This window comes from Amblyomma mixtum, chromosome 1 (assembly GCF_055824585.1).
Source record: "Amblyomma mixtum isolate Tamu chromosome 1, ASM5582458v1, whole genome shotgun sequence".
NCBI lineage: Eukaryota > Metazoa > Arthropoda > Arachnida > Ixodida > Ixodidae > Amblyomma > Amblyomma mixtum.
Genome location: NC_143012.1, coordinates 99,019,314 through 99,037,673, shown reverse-complemented (window position 1 = coordinate 99,037,673; position 18,360 = coordinate 99,019,314). Strand labels below are relative to the sequence as shown.

The following is an 18,360-nucleotide window of genomic DNA, read 5'->3' as shown; positions in this document are numbered from 1 at the left end:
CGAGCACACCTCCAATGGCCGTACTTGCTAGTTTCTCAGTGGCGGTGAAAGACGGCGGGGAGAAGGCGATTGTCAGTCGCAGTGAGCAGGGGAAGTCAGGCTCCGGTCAGAGGCAGGAGAGTCATTCCGGAGTGGTATGTAGTGGCAGAAGGCTTGAGGAGATGTGAAGGTCAGGTCACGAACGTCCGCATTGAAACTAGGCCAACGATTCGGCAATTGGCACTGGTAGCGAGAAGTCTGGCCTCAGTGACGGCAGAATCAAGATACGTGTCTGAGCATACCGCAGCATTAACACACTGGTGGACAGCAAGTACGCTCGATATAACACTCGTCAGAGACAGGGCCGAAGCGGCCATCAAAGTCCAGTCACTGGTGGCATTGCAGAGGAGGTGGTGCGATGCAGTGGGAACGTGCGAGCGGAGCAGGGTCATGCGAGTCGTTAGGAGGTTCACGGGGAGGGGTGTGATTGGTAGAACTCAAAGAAGAGGAGTGCTGGACCAAAGCTGCCTGCAGTGAACAGCTGTCATATGGGACTTCACTGCGGCGCACAAGATCTTGATGCCGGGAGATTTCATCACGAACGATTTGTCAAATCATGTCGGCAAGATTTGCAGGCTCATGGGAATCCATGCTAGCAACGGTGGTGACATTAGGCTAGTGGCCGAACTTCGGGGTAATGCGACGGAGCCCTTTCAGGTCCACTGATTCCAACTGCAATCACCAAATTTAGAAGCTACCAGTCTTCAATTGAGCAAGAAAGTCGGACTGTTTTTGCAGTAGTTCCTACATTTAGCACTTCATCAACTTATTCTAGTTGGCTTTCACCTGGCCGACATATGCGAGTAGGCAGGAAAGGGATGTAGAAACTGCGTACGCTTTGATATTGCCATCGGCTGGAACCACTTCCTCTCTTGCATCGTGTAGGAGATAGAAGATGGGGAAGCGTACAAGAAAGCTTCATGTTACTCGTTCAAAATAAATTCTTTCGGTAAAACAAATTATAAATGCTAAAATATCTCGCACAAAATAACGATTCCAAATGGAATCACTAGGACCTGGAGGCCCTACTGAAGAATAAGCAACACAGTTGATTTAGAGTTACCTTGACTGCTTGTGTTATGTAAATACAGTGGAACCTCGATTATACGTCCCCCGGTCATGCGACGACCCGCATTTTACGACGAATTTGTGCGGTCCCGGCAGAACCCCCATAGAGACAATGCATTAAAAACCTCGGTTATACGACGCAAATTTTAGAAGGGCCCCGCTTCGTACGACGACGTCTGGCTCGTACCGTCCGTCAAAAAAGGTCGTCAGCAAACGCAGGCCGGGATGTACCGTATTTTCGCGATTCTAAGCACCCCCCCCCCCCTCCCCCCTCCCCCCTCCCCCCTATTTTCGTAAAAAAATTTCTGAAAAAAAAAACTTTGCATGCGAATCTAAGCACCCCCTTTTTTGCGCGGAAGAGAGCGTTGCCGAGGCCGCCAAGTGCACTTGCTCTCTTTTTCGTCGAGCCTGTGCAGTCGGAGTCCCGAGGAGGCGCCGCCTGCGCGTTGTTGTTGTTGTGACTGAGAGAAGGATGAAAAGGAAATTGCACAGGCCTGCCTACTGGCTCGAGCTAAGCCACCACCGCTGCCAAGTGCAGATAGGGGAGAGTTGAAAGATCAGAGGAAAGATAAAGAGAAAAGATAAGACGCCCGTCACAGCAACAGCAACAAATGCGTCCGCCGGAGCGGACGCTGCCGAAAAAACAGATAAGCGGGCGAGGCCGCGCTCGCCGAAGCGAGGACAGCGGCGTCCACGGCGCTTTTTGTGTTGCTGCGTTCTGACACTACAAGACAGATGGCGGCACAGAACTGTCTGCAGCTATTTTTCTTTTGAATGTTTCCTAAATAAAATGTTTTTTCTCGCGCCCGTTTCATCGAGATTTCACCGCGAAAAGAGGGGCCCGGGGGGGGGGGGGGGGGGGGTTCAGTTTAGATTTTTCGAATCTAAGCACCCCCTCTCACTTTGGGCATCGCGATCGTGAAAAAAAGGGGGTGCTTAGAATCGAGTAAATATGGTAGGCACACTTTAGCCAGTCGATAACCGGTGCGCCTTAATCTTTCCACCTATCAAGAAAACTGCGGGAGCCGCTGCCCCGCTGCTCACGGCAGCCTCAATGGCCATTTTATCTTGTTTGTTGAAGACTAGCCCTCTGCCGGCAAAAATGTGCTGCATTTGTGTTCCGAAAAAAAAAAAAAAGATGACGAAGTTCAGATGTTAAAAAATATCACGCTTGATTTTCGATTATACGACACCCGGATTATACGACGGTTTCGCGCGGTCCCCTGAACGTCGTATAATCGAGGTTCCACTGTACTGCTTCTTACATTTTTTATTTTTCTTTTATTACAGATACCTCAAGGGCCCTCGGGCGAGGGCTTTACATATTACATAGCCTATATGTAACAATAAATGTTTTTTTCTGCCCTGAAGATGTCGACATTCTTCATTTCAACACTGTCAAGACTTATAAATATATTTTTGTTAGTATTTGCGCAAAACGGAAAGTAGCGATTGTGGCGCCACACAAGCTTGGCGTCAGACTCGAGAACCATTTCAAATGGCCATAGAGGTCTGCCGTGTAGCAGCAGCACAAAGCCTTCGAGTTCGACAGCGACTGAGAATCTCGAAGGCTCTCGACACGATGGCCACTGAAACTTGCCTTGTGACAGGGGCATTAGGTCATTTTTCCAGGGACAACAAAACTGCACTCAAGTATGCAGGCATGCACAGTAGGTGACGAGCAAAATTCAAATGTGCTCTATCGCATGTATGCCGCATTATGACTACAGAAGCTTCACGATGTTCGGCCGTTAGGCTTAGCATTTGCATGAATGCATATTCGATGATCAGGTTGCCCACAACTCTGGCAGTGGACACTTTAATTGATTGATTGATTTGATTTATTTTCCATTTAAAGAAAATGGTGGAAACTGAGGCAAAAGCTGCACAAAGCAGCCTGAAAAGCCCTCAGTCCCAGTACAATGGCAGCAGCAGAGGAAACATGTGCACAGTTTCTTATAACACCGTTAACGGATAAATGAGTCAGCTAAACCTGATAAATTGGCCCTGCTTTGGTAAATATGCTGGAAAAGGCTTTTTATGCAAGCGACCAACTTATGCAGCCTTGCGAGCAACAGTGAAAATTATTCAAATTTTATGCTGTGTACCACAGATGGCACATCAGGCACTGCAGCGTCATTCACAGCAAATGCTGATGCCACAGTGCTTGTCATTACAATCAGGCCCTGCTGTGGTCTCATCGTGATTGGCTCCTGCTCTTGCAGAGCGAGTACCTGGAAGAAGAGGAGCTCGGTGGAGCCGCGGATACGCCCAAGCAGGTGGCTGAGCACGGTCAAGGCAGTCTTCTCTTTGCGGTGGACGCAGATGAGTGACAGGGCGTTCCACAGCCACATGGTGCGTGGCCCACAGCGCGGAGTCGTCCGCTGCAGCCATCCGCACAGCTCCGAGAGCCGCCCCTCGAGCGCCGACAGCAGTGGGATTTCCGCCGCGCCTGCAAACACCCGCTGCTGCATCTCCAGCAGCACGCTGTCCAGAAGGACGCCCGCTGCACTCGGCACCTGCGTTCGCATGCAGATCGAACGCAACCAGCATTTGTAAAAGTCACTGTTAAAAGCCCATCACTTGCAAATAACCAAACAAAACTCTTGGGCGATCCTCAGGGGATCATTACAATGTGTCAGCAGTCAAATATTCATTATATCAGAGGATGACACATTAAAATCGTTACATCTGAGGTGGTACACTTACGTTTGTTACAGCCGATTGGTTTGGTTTGGTTCATGGGGGTTTAACGTGCCAAAGCGACTCAGGCTGTTAGGGAAACCATAGTGAAGGGCTCCGGAAACTGACCACCTGGGGTCCTTTTACGTGCACTGACATCGCACAATACAGGGGCCTTTAGAATTTCGCCTCCACCGAAATTCTACCGCTGCGGCCGGGATCGAACCCGCGTCTTTCAGATCAGCAGCCGCGCCATAACCACTGAGCCACCGCGGCGGCTTCCGTCACAGCCGAGGTCAGCATACTAAGTTCATTACATCTGAGTTCATCCAAGGTTCAGAAAAGAAAATTTGTTATATCTCAGGTGGTTCAGTATATCCTAGGTAACACGAAAATTCGTTATATCCCCAGTTAACACATGCAAGGTCGTTATATAGGTAACACGAAAATTCGTTATATCCCCAGTTAACACATGAAAGGTCGTTATACACAGTCTGTTCTGGAAGTAGTAGGACTCATTTTTTAAAAAAAATTTATTCAAGAGAATAGTACAAACGATTTCAATTTTTCAAGGTAGCACCCTTCCGCACCTACACGCTGCTGCCAATGAGTTTTACAGTTTTCGTACGCCTCCAGGAACGCCTGCACCGGAAGGCTGTTCAGCTCCCTCGTCACGGCCTGTTGAACCACCTCTACCGATCCGTGATGTTTCCCCTCGAGCGTCGATTTTATTCTCGGGAATATAAAAAAGTCTGGCGGGGCCAAGTCGAGGCTGTAAGGGGGCTGGAGGCAGCGTTGCCGCCTTGTGCTGGGCAAAAAATCGGGGTCCTCTTTCACATGATGAAGAAGATCCTACCGGTTGGCCTCTTCTCCTCTGTCAACACTCCCGGCACCAACTTCGCGCACGCTTTCCTCATGGATAAGTTTTCTGTCACGATCTCAAAAACTTGGGTTTGAGGAATGCTCAAGTCATCAGCAATCATTCTGATACTCATTCTACGATCACTGTTAAGTAAATGTTTCACTCGCTACACATTTTCGTTGGTCTTGCTGGTCGAAGGGCGTCCGGAGTGGTCGTCTTCCTCCACTCTTTCTTTACCTTCTCGGAAAAGCTTGTGCCACTCAAAAAACACCTGATCTATCCATGGAAGCATCACCGTAGGCCTCCTTAATCATGTTGTAAGTCTCTTTGCCCGTTTTACAAGATTTACTCAAAATTTGATAGCGTATCGCTGATCGAGTAAACGCTCGACGATTCTGCGTGAAGAGACGTTTCGACAGGGGTTCACAGTACAAGCGACCTCCTCTCTTCAACGGCCAAAAGCCTACTGCCGATTTTCCCCAGCATTCCCAATATCCCCCTTCAACGATCCTGCACGCGCAGACCACCTCTCGTCCGCCCGTTCGCCCAGGAAAAAACCAGTCCTACTACTTTCAGAACAGACCCTGTATACAAAGCGCTTACTAGGGTTCATTATATCCAAGTTATTATAACAAAAAGAACTCAACTTATTTTAAGGAAAACGCAGCGAGCTATAGAAAGGAATAACGTTAAGAGACAGGAAGAAGGCATAGTGGGTGAGGAAACAAATGAGGGTTAAAGACATGCTAGTTGATATCAAGAGGAAGAAGTGGGGGTTTGGGCAGGGCATGTGATGCGAAGGCAAAATGACCGCTGGTCCTCAAGGGTAACGGAGCGGATTCCAAGAGAAGGCAAACAGATAGCAGGGGGCGGCAGAAAGTTAGGTGGGCGGATGAGATTAAGAAGTTTGCAGGGATACGGTAGCCGTAGCTGGCTACTGACAGATGGCAGCTTCCACTTATGCTCGCATTCTCACTATTAATGCCAACACATTAACAGTAGCAACAACACACCTAGTGTTTGTTGCTGTAGTGAGTAACCTGGTAACCAGTGTGACGAGTTCCAGAGTGGAGCAACCAGGCACCAGCCTCAAACAGACACAGCCATTTGCAGGGTTGGCAAAATATAACGACTATAATTGCAAACTGAATTCCATTTTTGAACTTCCTGCCTTTCACTACTGGCTGTGGTAATGCCCCGCCTTGGCTTTAGCTAATAGAGAAGAGTGAACGAAGGGCAGGAAATCAAAAAATCGAACTGAATCGGTCTCAGAATCGTCACATTATATATCGACCCAGATTTCCTTCAGATCCATTTGCGGAGGCTTGCCCCGGTATGCATAAACAACCAAAGACCGATGCATGACGTGGAAACACGGGGCAAACATGGATCAAAGGTGAAAAAAGAAAAAATACAGGCAAGGCCTCGACACTGGATCAATCACCCCAGCACAAGTTAGTGTGCATGCGAGATAAAGCACGGCATGAAGCAATCAAGACTCTGGCTTCTTCACCATCATCATCAGCCTGACTACGCGCACTGCAGGACAAAGGCCTCTCCCACGTCTCTCCGATTAACCCTGTCCTTTGCCAGTTGCCGCCATCGTATCCCAGCAAACTTCTTAATCTCATCCGCCCACCTAACTTTCTGCCGCCCCCTGCTAGGCTTGCCTTCCCTTGGAATCCACTCCGTTACCCTTAAGGACCAGCGGTTATCTTGCCTTCGCATTACATGCCCTGCCCAAGCCCACTTCTTCCTCCTGATTTCAACTAGGATGTTATTAACCCGCGTTTGTTCTCTCACCCACTCCGCCCTCTTCCAATCTCTTAACGTTACACCTGTCATCTTCCTTTCCATAGCTCGCTGTGTTGTCCTTAGCTTCAGCTGAACCCTCTTTGTTAGCCTCCACTCTGGCTTAGCAGAGCGAAACTGGCTGTGAAGTAAACTGCACTACGAGAACTCAGTTCACACCATGCAGGGCAGTTGGTAAGCCCGCAATGCTTACCCGTACGGCAGCCTGTTGTGGGAGAAATAAGGGCCACAATAAATGCCAAGCACAATCAGTGTCACGCCAACGCATATCTCAGCAAGCAGCACAAAAGAGAATACAGCATGCTACTGATTACAGACTGAAATCTCCGTGCGGTAGCATTAAGGCTTCCAATCTCGGAAAAGAACCTGTTATCCGTTTCATTGTCTGAAGTCAGCTAGACCCCGCAGAAATAAAATAAATCTGGCCACGACTGTGTTATGAACCCACGGCGATGTGAACAGACCAGCTTCATTGGTCAATGCATAAGAGCCCTATGCTATAGCTGCAACCATTTCGCACTTGACCAAGTAAACTAAATCGGCTCTAATGCCACAGGCCATCGGACATATATAGGTTTTGAACCTGCTGCCAAAAATTCAAGATGGCGCTTCTGGACAAGCAGCGCCATCTGGAAGTTTGTTTTTTTAACACTATTTCTTTGGTTTCAGTTTTTTTTTTCCTTTTCAAACGCAAGGACGTGATGTGAAAAATTAAACTGACCGGACGTAGTCCGCTGATCGCCGATCGTGGCATCTGTTGCAGCGTGTACTCCTGGAAGGTGAATACCTATACTGAGCACTTCTTTTTTTCTTTTTCAGAGTAGCAGTGGTGAGTTCGATAACCACGTGGAATGGTCAAAATTCATCTCAGACGCCCGTGACATTATTGCATGCTCTCGCGTTTCATTTTGCCATTTCCATTGTATTTAATGCAGTGTGCTTGATTTGTAAATGATGAGAGTGGTTTTTTTTGGCTGCTTTAGAGTTTCTGCAACACACTGCCCAGATATTTTAACAAATGCGCCAGCAGATTTCATGACGACAGAACATAGTGATTGAGTGGGTTTATGTAATCGCCTCAGAAGGCGTTTCAGGAGCCCCTTTAAATGCAGTCATAATACCACCAACTTTAAAAATGTCTTGCACATAAACGGAATCTTACAAAGCTGTTGATTCTGGGACAACTGACCAGGAGAGAAGAGGTGCACGCACAACAAAAGCTCGTTAAAATGTGTGAACCTCAAAGAGCTCCCAAAATTCCAAAAATTACCTGTGGTTCAACTTGGCTGAACGTACAAAAACGAGTGGAAGCTCTGTCAAGCATGGTTCTCTAATCTAACGCCTTTCCATATGGTGAAGATCATCAGATTCCACTTGACGGCCACAATACATTACCAAAGCACTAGTTCTGGCATGCTGCTCATCCATGACTTTGTGTGAAGATAAACACATGCCACGTACTTTTATATAGTGAACGGCATGTCACATGATTTCCAGCAGTTGCGACAGTGCCGTTGGCTCTGCATACGCAGCTGTGGCGAGGCGCAGCAAGTCACGTGACTTGATAGTTGCGAGATGATAGAGCACTGTTGGCTCAACGTGCGCAATTATGGCGAGGTGTGGCGAGCCACGTGGCATGACAAAGGAACCAAGCCTCCGCTCCCCCTGGTTTGAAGGTCAAATTTCATAGCCACATGACCTTCAGCTTTGTACGGGAGTAGAGCTTTCACTCTAAAATCTGTTTTGCATAGATTCTGGTGTAAGTGCAACAGCCTCACTTATGCTGATTTGTCAAAGAAAACATACACTCGCCAAAGATGCAAAGAAAACAAAAGGAATTGACGCTATGGCGCCCATACGGGTGCCTTGATCACAATGAAGCAAAGGACGGGAAGGGGAGCTATATGTGGGTGATTTTTCGAAGGGTGCGCAGGTATATCACTGGGAGATTGCCACGGGTCCGGTTGATCTTATGTGGCGTTGATTGAATGTACAATGATTGTGACGTTTCCTATATCGGGGAAACAGGAAAATTCAAAACAAGGCTCAAGCAGCACCAAAATGACGTCGCCAGAGGGAAAGCTAACTCAAACGCTTTAGTGCAACATCATCAGGAAACTGGCCATACCATCGACTGGGACGCAGCACGTGTAATTGCAAAGGAAAAATCATTACCAAAACGCCTTCTCATAGAATCATTACGCATTCAATCAACGCCACACAAGATCAACCAGACCCGTGGCAATCTCCCAGAGATATACCTGTGCACCCTTCGGAAAATCGCCCATATATAGCTCCCCTTCCCGTCTTTCGCTTCATTGTGATCAAGGCACCCGTATGGGTGCCGAAACGTCAATTCCGTTTATTTTCTTTACATCATTGGCGAGTGTGTGTTTTCTTTGACATATCAGCAAGAATTTCCCTCGCCAGACGGGATTCCGTCAAACCCTAGACTTCACAGCCTCACTTACCGCCGGCACAAGTGCAGGGGAGAACTCGCTCTCTCCGGACGCAATGTCCAGGATCTGGCTGAGGAAGCGCAGGTCGCCCGAGCCACTCTGGACGATGAGGATGACCGTCAGGCTGAGCAGGTCTCGAGTGCCCGGGATCTTGGCCGACTCCCACTTGGCCATCAGCGTCGACAGCTTGTTGAGAGTGTCCGCTGACACTACGGGTGGGGGGGGGATGTGGAAGAGATGCAATCGAGGATCAGCCAGCCAATCACCAATTTTGCCATGAGCAATCTCAATACAACTCTTGGAGATAACTTTTAGTGCGCTACCGCTCAAGCCCACATCCTCGGGAAAAGACGTTTGTCCTTCTGGCAGCTGGCCCAATATACAGTGTGTTCCATGTAACTTGAACCAAGGATTAAAAAAAGTGGCGCATCTGATCCGGGTGAATGAAACCAGTGACATATTGTCTCCCGTCGTGTGATGCTCCTCAGAGTTTTTGAAATTCTGTTTAATTAGGTAATTAGCATAGATTATTTATGAAAAAATTTGTACTCACTTTAAGGTCATACGCATTTCGTTAAGTTGTACAGGGGTTTACGAAACGACCTATCCAGCTTTTTTGTAGCAACATATCTTCTACATGGTTCTTTTTTCCAGCATTCAAAGCCTGCTAAATATGAAAAAAAGCCATGTGATCGCATTTTTGGGCTACTGCACTGCAGCGCTGCCAAGCGTGTCCTGAGTGAACGAACCGTGTGCGCTCACCGTCTCAAAGTGAGCGGCCGACGCTGCTCTCAGCACAGTCTTGAAAGTGCGTCAGCACGTTATTCCTGAACACAGAAAGTGCGCGCCACGATCTGCGATAAGTGATAGGCAGGCCATCGACAGCTAATTCATATGAGCTTCTATTGAGCCATGGCATAGGCAAAACAAAAAAAGAAGGAAAAGCAGTGAAGTCACGTTTTTCATAGTCACCCCCACTTCTTTATATTTTTATCATTTCTCAGCCAGTCGAACTAGGTGGCAGCTGCTTACTTGGGCACAGTCAGCACGCATGTTTAGTATGCTCAAAACATGGTTGGGAGTGCGTAGTCATGTGTGTTTTTTTTTCATATTTCACGGGCTTTCTTTAAATGCCAGAAAAAAGGATCATGTAGGAGGTATTTTTTTGTACTAAATATACTTCAAACCATATTTCTGCAAAATGCCCATGCTCAAAGCGATCCCAAAGTGCAAACAAATGAATTTTTAGAGAGTTGCGTGGCTGAAAAATAAAGCGCGTTTCAAAGTTTATTTACAAATTTACGCGATCACAATTCTAAAACTGCTCTCCAATCATTGCCATCTTGCTACCATTTGTAAGCCCATTTCGCAGCCTTTTCTTTCACACCTCTTAGCAAGGCATCACATCAGCGCACCCAAAGCTACAGGCATTTTCCCGCAACTTGATCTCCTGGGACTCAGTAAGTGCACAAATATTTCAGGCCTCTTTATCTCTGTGATTTCACGAATGCAGTCTCTGTCTCATGGAATTTTCCTCTTGTTTGCCTGGGGCGACTGAAACGACCTTGGTATAAACGTATTCAGGAAGAGGAGAGCTATGCAGTGATGCTATTTTTTCTGGCTTTTACATTATGCATTAAATTTAACTACCTCCATTCCTAAATTACCAGCCAACCAGTTTTGTACATTCTGGTCACAGATTTTTTTTACTAATATATTTTCACCGAGGCAAGAGTGAAAACAGCATGACCGCACAAAGTGCATCTTGGCTGCTTCAATGCTATAAATATTTTAAATAATTTACCAACATTTTCTGTCTAACGGCCTGTAAGGTAGAGCCCAGTTAAAATATAACTGCTCATAACTCAAATTCTACTTGCGCCATTCAAACTCTAATTGCATATTTAGTAAGGGTGTGCGAATATCAAATTTTTCGAATACGAATCGAATACGAATACTTGATTCCGAATATCGAATAATCAAGGACAGACGCATTTAACCACTACAAAATATTTATCTGAGCACCCAAGAACATCACAGTTCAACTATCGATTATTAAATGAACACAAAAGGTGTGTGTGGCTGCACAAAAAGTATCAAAGTCTCGAACATTATTATCAGAAGAGTGGAAATATGAGAGAAGATGGCTAGTACACAGCACTGATTAAGGCTAGCTTGCCATCAGCACAAAAACGCGTTGCTCGGATGAACATACAAGGTTGTCGTGAAGGGAAAACCAGCTGCTCCACATGGTCAGGCAGAAGTAGTTTCCTTCTAGTTGGAACGACTCCTCGAGCCACAGAAAATGCCCTCCCACTTGGCACTGAACTGGCACGTATTGCGAGGTACTTCGTGCACAGCTCTAACTATACCAGATTCGCAGGTATAGCCACAAAGAAGCTCACCGGCGCAGTCAGCTAAGGCATGGCCCTTGGAGGAAGGAATAATTCGAAGGAAATATTTTCCTTCATCCATGCGCTTCATCTGGGCGCCGCCATGTTGTTATGTCTCTGTCGATAGAGCTTGCGGACCGAAATGAACACCGGTGCTCACAATGAATATTCGGCTAGATACGAATATTCGAAAGAACACGAATACTTGGATTTCGAATCGAATACGAATACTAAAAACATAATATTCGAAATATATTCGAAAATTTCGAATATTCGCACACCCCTAATATTCAGACTATACATAAAAAATACGCTTAAAAGAAAAAAACTTTAAGACCTGCATCCTCACATAATGGGCCATTAAAGGTGCAGTGAAGAGGAATCTGAACTCATCTTTTTGCCGCGGGAACTCAATCTACACATTCCGAGCATTCATAGAAACTTCGACTTATTGCCCTGTGTGGCCAATTTCCCTAATTAAATCAGATTAACATCTGGCTCCCGTCTTTTTTTTTTTAATTCTCCCCGTACGGTGGGCGGAGTCGACCAATGCGTTCAGTGCCTTTCAGCCAGGTCCGTGGAGGCTTGCCACTCTGCCATCGGCGGAGTAATACGTAGTAATCCGTAGAAGCAAATAGTTCGCGCGTATTTTTATTTCTGCAGGCTTATTTTGCGGCTATATTATCTGCGAATGAAACTATTTATTCATGGAAACCTAAAAAACAAAATAAAGCGAAAGCAAAGCCTCCACGGAACTGGCTGCAAGGCACTCCATGCTTTGGTCGACTCCGGCCACCGTAGGGGGAGAATTAAAAAAATAAAGGCGGGAGCCGGACGTTAATCCGATTTAATTAAGGAAATCAGCCACACAGGGCAATAAGTCGAAGTTTCTAAGAATGCTCGGATTGTGAAGATTGAGTTCCTGCAGCAAAAAGACGACTTCAGATTCCTCTTCAGTGCACCTTTAAGTGGTTAACCAAGTAACTACTCTTAGTGGCACCCAAGAGGCAGAGTTAATGAACAGAGCTCCACTAGAAGACCGTAGTCGAAGATGTAGTGCTTCCTGTACTGCAGACACAAGCAAGATAGCACAAAAATGCCTCAAAATCCACAACAGCGTTAATCCAATGGTATCGAAACCTCACCAGGCCGCTGGCCTATATTGTTGATGGTAATGGATCTTCATGGTGCAAGGGCATCAATGGCCACAAAGTGCCATGGGACACGGTGTTTTCTTCTACTCAAGGCGGGGTCCAAGACCCATTTCCCAAGTATTAAGGTGGAAAGCCTTTAATGCCTCATTGTTGTCGACAGAAGGTTGTCAGCAGGGGTGTCACGCTTTTTGGTTGGTTGAAATGGCTATGACGTCAGAGTGCGTGGATTTGAAGCAATGAGGTCACCCACGGATGCCTGGCGCCCCCTTTTGGAGCAGACGACAACTAATAAAATAGTTGTCGTCTGCTCCGACAGGGGATGTAAGGTGCCCGTGGGTGACCACCTCATTGCATACCTCATCACTGCCAACAGAGCCACGGATACACCCGAACTCATCGAAGCAGAGTCCTGCTAAAGAAGCAGTCAGAGTCGGCAGTCGAAGTGTGTAGTTGTAATGTGTAGTCAAAGTGTGTAGTCAAATAAAGCACTAGTACAGCACGCACAGTCTCGCAGTCAATGCCAAACAGTGCGCCAGGAAAGGCTTTCGCCTTGCAGCACTTTAGAGAGCCAAAGTGCCCCCTGAATTTTTTTCACCCTGGTTAAGCCAACCACTAGATCAGGAGAAGCCTTGTACCCACTGTACAGACTTTTGTTGATTTTCTAAATGGTAGAAGTTAGAGTAACACCTGCTCAATAGCCAGCGAGCACATTGACCTTTTACAGGTAAATCAAATATAGAAAATGAATTTGGCGTACCCTATCACTTTTTTTCTTCACTTTAAACCAAGAGGTCCATCCCGTACTTAAATCTCCAGAATGTCGTGAAATATTTACTTTAGTTTTGATACTCTAAATTCTTATGCTCTTCCAAAATTTTTCTAGATAATATTAAATAGGAATTACGGATGTCACGTCGAAATGCACTACACAGCCCCTTTATTCAACAGAGAAGCGGAGTTGGTGTCAGTGGTGCTTGAAGAAATAACAGCAGTAGTGGCTTCCATGCAGCATTTGCCGCAAGAAGGCTACTGCAGCCCTTGTCAAATGCAGATCGTAAGTTTAACTCTGCTCGTCAGAAGACCCGCTGTCCAATCCACAAGGGTAGCCATTCAAGCAAAGTGATCCTGTCTACGAAAAATGGGAGGAGGCTTGGAAAAGTGGGGATTAGGGTTCTAGGTATGCAATAGGCGCAGGTTTTTAAAGACTGCGTGGTGGCACTGGTATACATAGTTTTCACCGACGTCACAGTGGCCGCCATCTCTGGGTTTCCGAAAGCACAGCGAAAGCCTCAGCGATTTGTTAACCTGCCCCCCACAAGCCAGTTCCCGCGTACACTGTGGAAGCTAGCAACAGTACCCAAAGATGGCGCCCATCACGTCACATGAAAGCTATCTATAGCCAGTGACCTGGCTATAGTCGGATATAACTTAAGTCTGCAGTGAAGCTCCGCCCACATTCAGCCTCCGCACACAGAATTCCTCCACGAAGAAAAAGTAGTCCGCAGCTTAAATGTTTCTTGGTAACTAAACAAGAAAAGAATTATGAGCTCTGGAATTTTGATACATGGATTGTTTGATATAGTCAAACATTAAAAAGCTGATTTCGTGTACTGTTGCGATTGACCAGCGGAGTAATGCAGGATGCTGCATATTGCGGCCCAGTGTTAGCAGCTGCTGTTTTTTTAAGTTGTATCCTACTATAGTGACATTTGAGTCAGTGTTGGCGTGGACCTGTCAGACCCTGCAATGCCTCTTAACCAGTCATAAAAGAGCAAAATGGGCTGTGTTGTCCCGCTGTTTACGGGTGTGACTATTTTCCTAAACTGTGATGAAGTGCTAAGTTGGAGGGCCGCATTTCGATGGAGGCGAAACGCAAGAGGCGCCCGTGGCGCCGTTTGCTGTGCGATGTCAATGCATGCTAAAGATCTCCAGGTGGTCGAAATTATTCCAGAGACCTCCACTACGCGTCCCTTTCTCTCTTTCTTCTTTCACTCCTACCTTCCTCTCTTCCCTTACGGCGCGGTTCAGGTGTCCGCCGATATATGTGAGACAGATACTGCGCCATTTCCTTTCCCCAAAAACCAATCTACCAATTGACCAATTGACACGTAGCGTGCAACTGGTGTTTTGTCACTGAAACAAGGCGCCAGCGAAGAGCATGCTGCCGTTCTAGTTTTGCGCCCGTTGGCGTTTGTGCGCCCTGGGCCGCGGAAGGACTCACGGACTCTGGTGAACTCGGACACGATGGCGGTGAGCAGGTGCTCGGACATGGAGGCCAGCTGCAGCAGGAACGGGATGGTGGCCAGCTGCTCGCGCGTCGGGTTCGCCGCGAAGCTCTCCTGCATGAGCGCGACGAGGGCGCGCCGGATGTCGGCAGCGTGCGGGCCTGCCAGGTGCCCCAAGATGCCGACGACCGAGGCGAGCTTGGGCACCTTCTTCTCGAGCCGCAGCACGGCCTCGGGCTCGTCCTCGTGGCTCACGAAGTCCTTGAGCCCGCAGGCGAGCACGCGCGTGATCACCGTGTGCGGGAAGCACGATCCGATGTGCGCCACCACCCAGTCGAAGTGGGGCGAGTGCTGCACCGACGTCTCGAGCAGCGTGTCGATGCACTTGTCCGGGCTCGTGTCGATCAGCGTCGACAGGCACTGCGTGGTCAGGTCGATGAGCGTGCGGGTGGGCGGACACGCCATCCACATCTGCAGCACCTCGGGCAGGCTCGACGAGTAGTGCACGATGCGCCGGTCGGCGTATTTGCGCGTCAAGTGACCGAGGAGCTCGAGCGACCAGCTCGAGATGATGGGCGCCCAGGCGCCCAGGTTGCTCTCGATGAAGCCGGAGAGCACCTGCTGCACCTCCTCGATGGCCATCTCGCGCTCGTCCTCGACATCGACGGGCACGCCGGTCTCCTCGGAGTCGAGCCGCATGATGTGCCGGTTCACGGCGTCGTCGAACAGGTTGTGCATGTACTCGAGCACGGCTTCCCGGGCCACGGGCAGCGTCTTCAACAGCCGGATGGCCGCCTTGGCCGCGTCCGGGCCCCTTACTTTGCTGTCGTAACCCGAGGTGCCCGCCAGGAAGAGACGCAAGTCGTTGAGCACGGCCATCGTCGAGTCCGGCGCTGAGCCGCCGCCGTTGTCGCCGTGTGAATGCATCGCGTTTGACATGCCCCGCGCTGCTCCCACTGCCGGAGAGGAGCCGGAACGCTTGCCGGCACCAGCTAATCGGGTTGCGCGAAAGGGTACAGGATGCGCATCATCGTTCTGAGCTGTAGGCACTGTGGACGAAAGCTTTCCTCTTTAGCGAAATGGAATTTACTTCGAGACGAGACCACAAATTCAGCGCGTTGTGCTCTTCACAGTTCACCGTTGAGCCCCATCCGGATTTGGATCGCACTCCGACTGCAACACAACGGCTCACCGCCACAAGCCGCACCCTTTTGTGTGAACTTTCGGTTTCGGTTCTTTTTATGAGTAAAGGGTTGCCTGGGGAGTAGACGTATTAAACTTATTAGTCGCGCATGTGCTGTCACTATGATGTCAAGGCAGAGAGAAGTCAGGTAGATAGGTCCCTTGAAAACACACATTGAACGATGGTAAGGGAAGCATCACGGTTCTTGTCAAGGAGGAATAAAAACTGAAAAGGGAGCCTGACGTCACGTGGCCTGTACTCATGAAGCATTTTTTTTTCTGTTTTCTGAGGAAAGGGAATGGTTGTCTCACATCTCGATGGACACCCGAACCGTGCCTTAAGGGAAGGGAGGAAGGTGGGAGTGAAAGAAGAAAGAAAAAAAACTCTGCCTCTCCCGTAAACGAGAGTAGAGTAAGCATGAAATGTTTACGGGCCTAATGTCATCTCGGTGGACACCCGAACCGCACCGTACAGGAAGGGAGGAACGCCACCACCCGTTCAGCGCGATGCCTTGCCATTTGAACGCAAGGTTTTTTGAGGAAAGGAAATGGCGCAGTAATTCTCTGCCATCTCGGTGGACACCCGAACCGCACCGTAAAGGAAGGGAGGAACGCCACCACCCGTTCGGCGCGATGCCTTGCCCTTTGAACGCAGCGCTTCTCCCCCGGGCCCCTGTGCGCCTGCGCGGCTTTGCTTCGATGCGCGAAGCCCCTAAGAGATCACGTATGACAACGAAGTGTAACGTGGTATTTATGTGCTTTTTGCACGCGTTATTAGAAATCGGAAATTATAGTTCCGTGCGTTATCAAACCCACAGCTCCACTGATATCTTGATAAACATTGAGAAGGCACTGGCAGCAGTTATTTTTTGTCTCGTTTGGAGACCAACCGGCGCTTGCATGGAGGTCGCGTAGGAGGGCTTAGAGAGTCTCGTTAAATCTCGTTAAGTCTCGTACGGTGCCCGGATGTTCTCGTTTCAGAGCCCGGATGACTGGAATTCAGTGCCCGGATGAGTGGATTTCAGTGCCCGGATGAGTGGATTTCAGTGCCCGGATGACTGGATTTCAGTGCCCGGATGAGTGGATTTCAGTGCCCGGATGATGGCTCTCGGTCTCGGCGTGACGTCACCACACTGCCGACAACGGGAGCTAAAAGCATTTCATGCTTAAAAAAAAAACTCTGCCTCTCCCGTAAACGAGAGTAGAGTAAGCATGAAATGTTTACGGGCCTAATGTCATCTCGGTGGACACCCGAACCGCACCGTACAGGAAGGGAGGAACGCCACCACCCGTTCAGCGCGATGCCTTGCCATTTGAACGCAAGGTTTTTTGATGAAAGGAAATGGCGCAGTAATTCTCTGCCATCTCGGTGGACACCCGAACCGCACCGTAAAGGAAGGGAGGAACGCCACCACCCGTTCGGCGCGATGCCTTGCCCTTTGAACGCAGCGCTTCTCCCCCGGGCCCCTGTGCGCCTGCGCGGCTTTGCTTCGATGCGCGAAGCCCCTAAGAGATCACGTATGACAACGAAGTGTAACGTGGCATTGATGTGCTTTTTGCACGCGTTATTAGAAATCGGAAATTACAATTCCGTGCATTATCAAACCCACAGCTCCACTGATATCTTGATAAACATTGAGAAGGCACTGGCAGCAGTTATTTTTTGTCTCGTTTGGAAACCAACCGGCGCTTGCATGCCGGTCGCGTAGGAGGGCTTAGAGAGTCTCGTTAAATCTCGTTAAGTCTCGTACGGTGCCCGGATGTTCTCGTTTCAGAGCCCGGATGACTGGAATTCAGTGCCCGGATGACTGGAATTCAGTGCCCGGATGAGTGGATTTCAGTGCCCGGATGACTGAAATTCAGTGCCCGGATGACTGGATTTCAGTACCCGGATGACTGGATTTCAGTACCCGGATGACTGGATTTCAGTGCCCGGATGACTGGATTTCAGTGCCCGGATGAGTGGATTTCAGTGCCCGGATGATGGCTCTCGGTCTCGGCGTGACGTCACCACACTGCCGACAACGGGGGCTAAAAGCATTTCATGCTTAAAAATCTCTGCCTCTCCCGTAACCGAGAGTAGAGTAAGCATGAAATGTTTACGGGCCTAATGTCATCTCGGTGGACACCCGAACCGCACCGTACAGGAAGGGAGGAACGCCACCACCCGTTCAGCGCGATGCCTTGCCATTTGAACGCAAGGTTTTTTGAGGAAAGGAAATGGCGCAGTAATTCTCTGCCATCTCGGTGGACACCCGAACCGCACCGTAAAGGAAGGGAGGAACGCCACCACCCGTTCGGCACGATGCCTTGCCCTTTGAACGCAGCGCTTCTCCCCCGGATCACGTACGACAACGAAGTGCAACATGCAATTTATGTGGTTTTTGCACGCGTTATTAGAAATCGGAAATTATAATTCCGTGCGTTATCAAACCCACAGCTCCACTGATATCTTGATAAACATTGAGAAGTCACTGGCAGCAG

The 18,360-nt window shown here is 48.6% G+C and overlaps 1 protein-coding gene across 1 annotated transcript in view; it reads right to left on the bottom strand.

Annotated features, from left to right (window-relative positions):
* omd (integrator complex subunit 5 omd) overlaps positions 1 to 15,873 on the bottom strand; it is a 37,702-nt gene extending 21,829 nt beyond the window's left edge. The window contains exons 1-3 of the mRNA XM_089554971.1: positions 14,691 to 15,873; positions 8,935 to 9,131; positions 3,342 to 3,626 (exon numbers count right to left, since the gene is read on the bottom strand). Coding sequence (XP_089411097.1) covers positions 3,342 to 3,626; positions 8,935 to 9,131; positions 14,691 to 15,633 — 1,425 coding nt within the window. The 5' untranslated portion in view covers positions 15,634 to 15,873. The remainder of the gene's footprint in view (positions 1 to 3,341; positions 3,627 to 8,934; positions 9,132 to 14,690) is intronic.
* Positions 15,874 to 18,360: the final 2,487 nt, after the last annotated feature.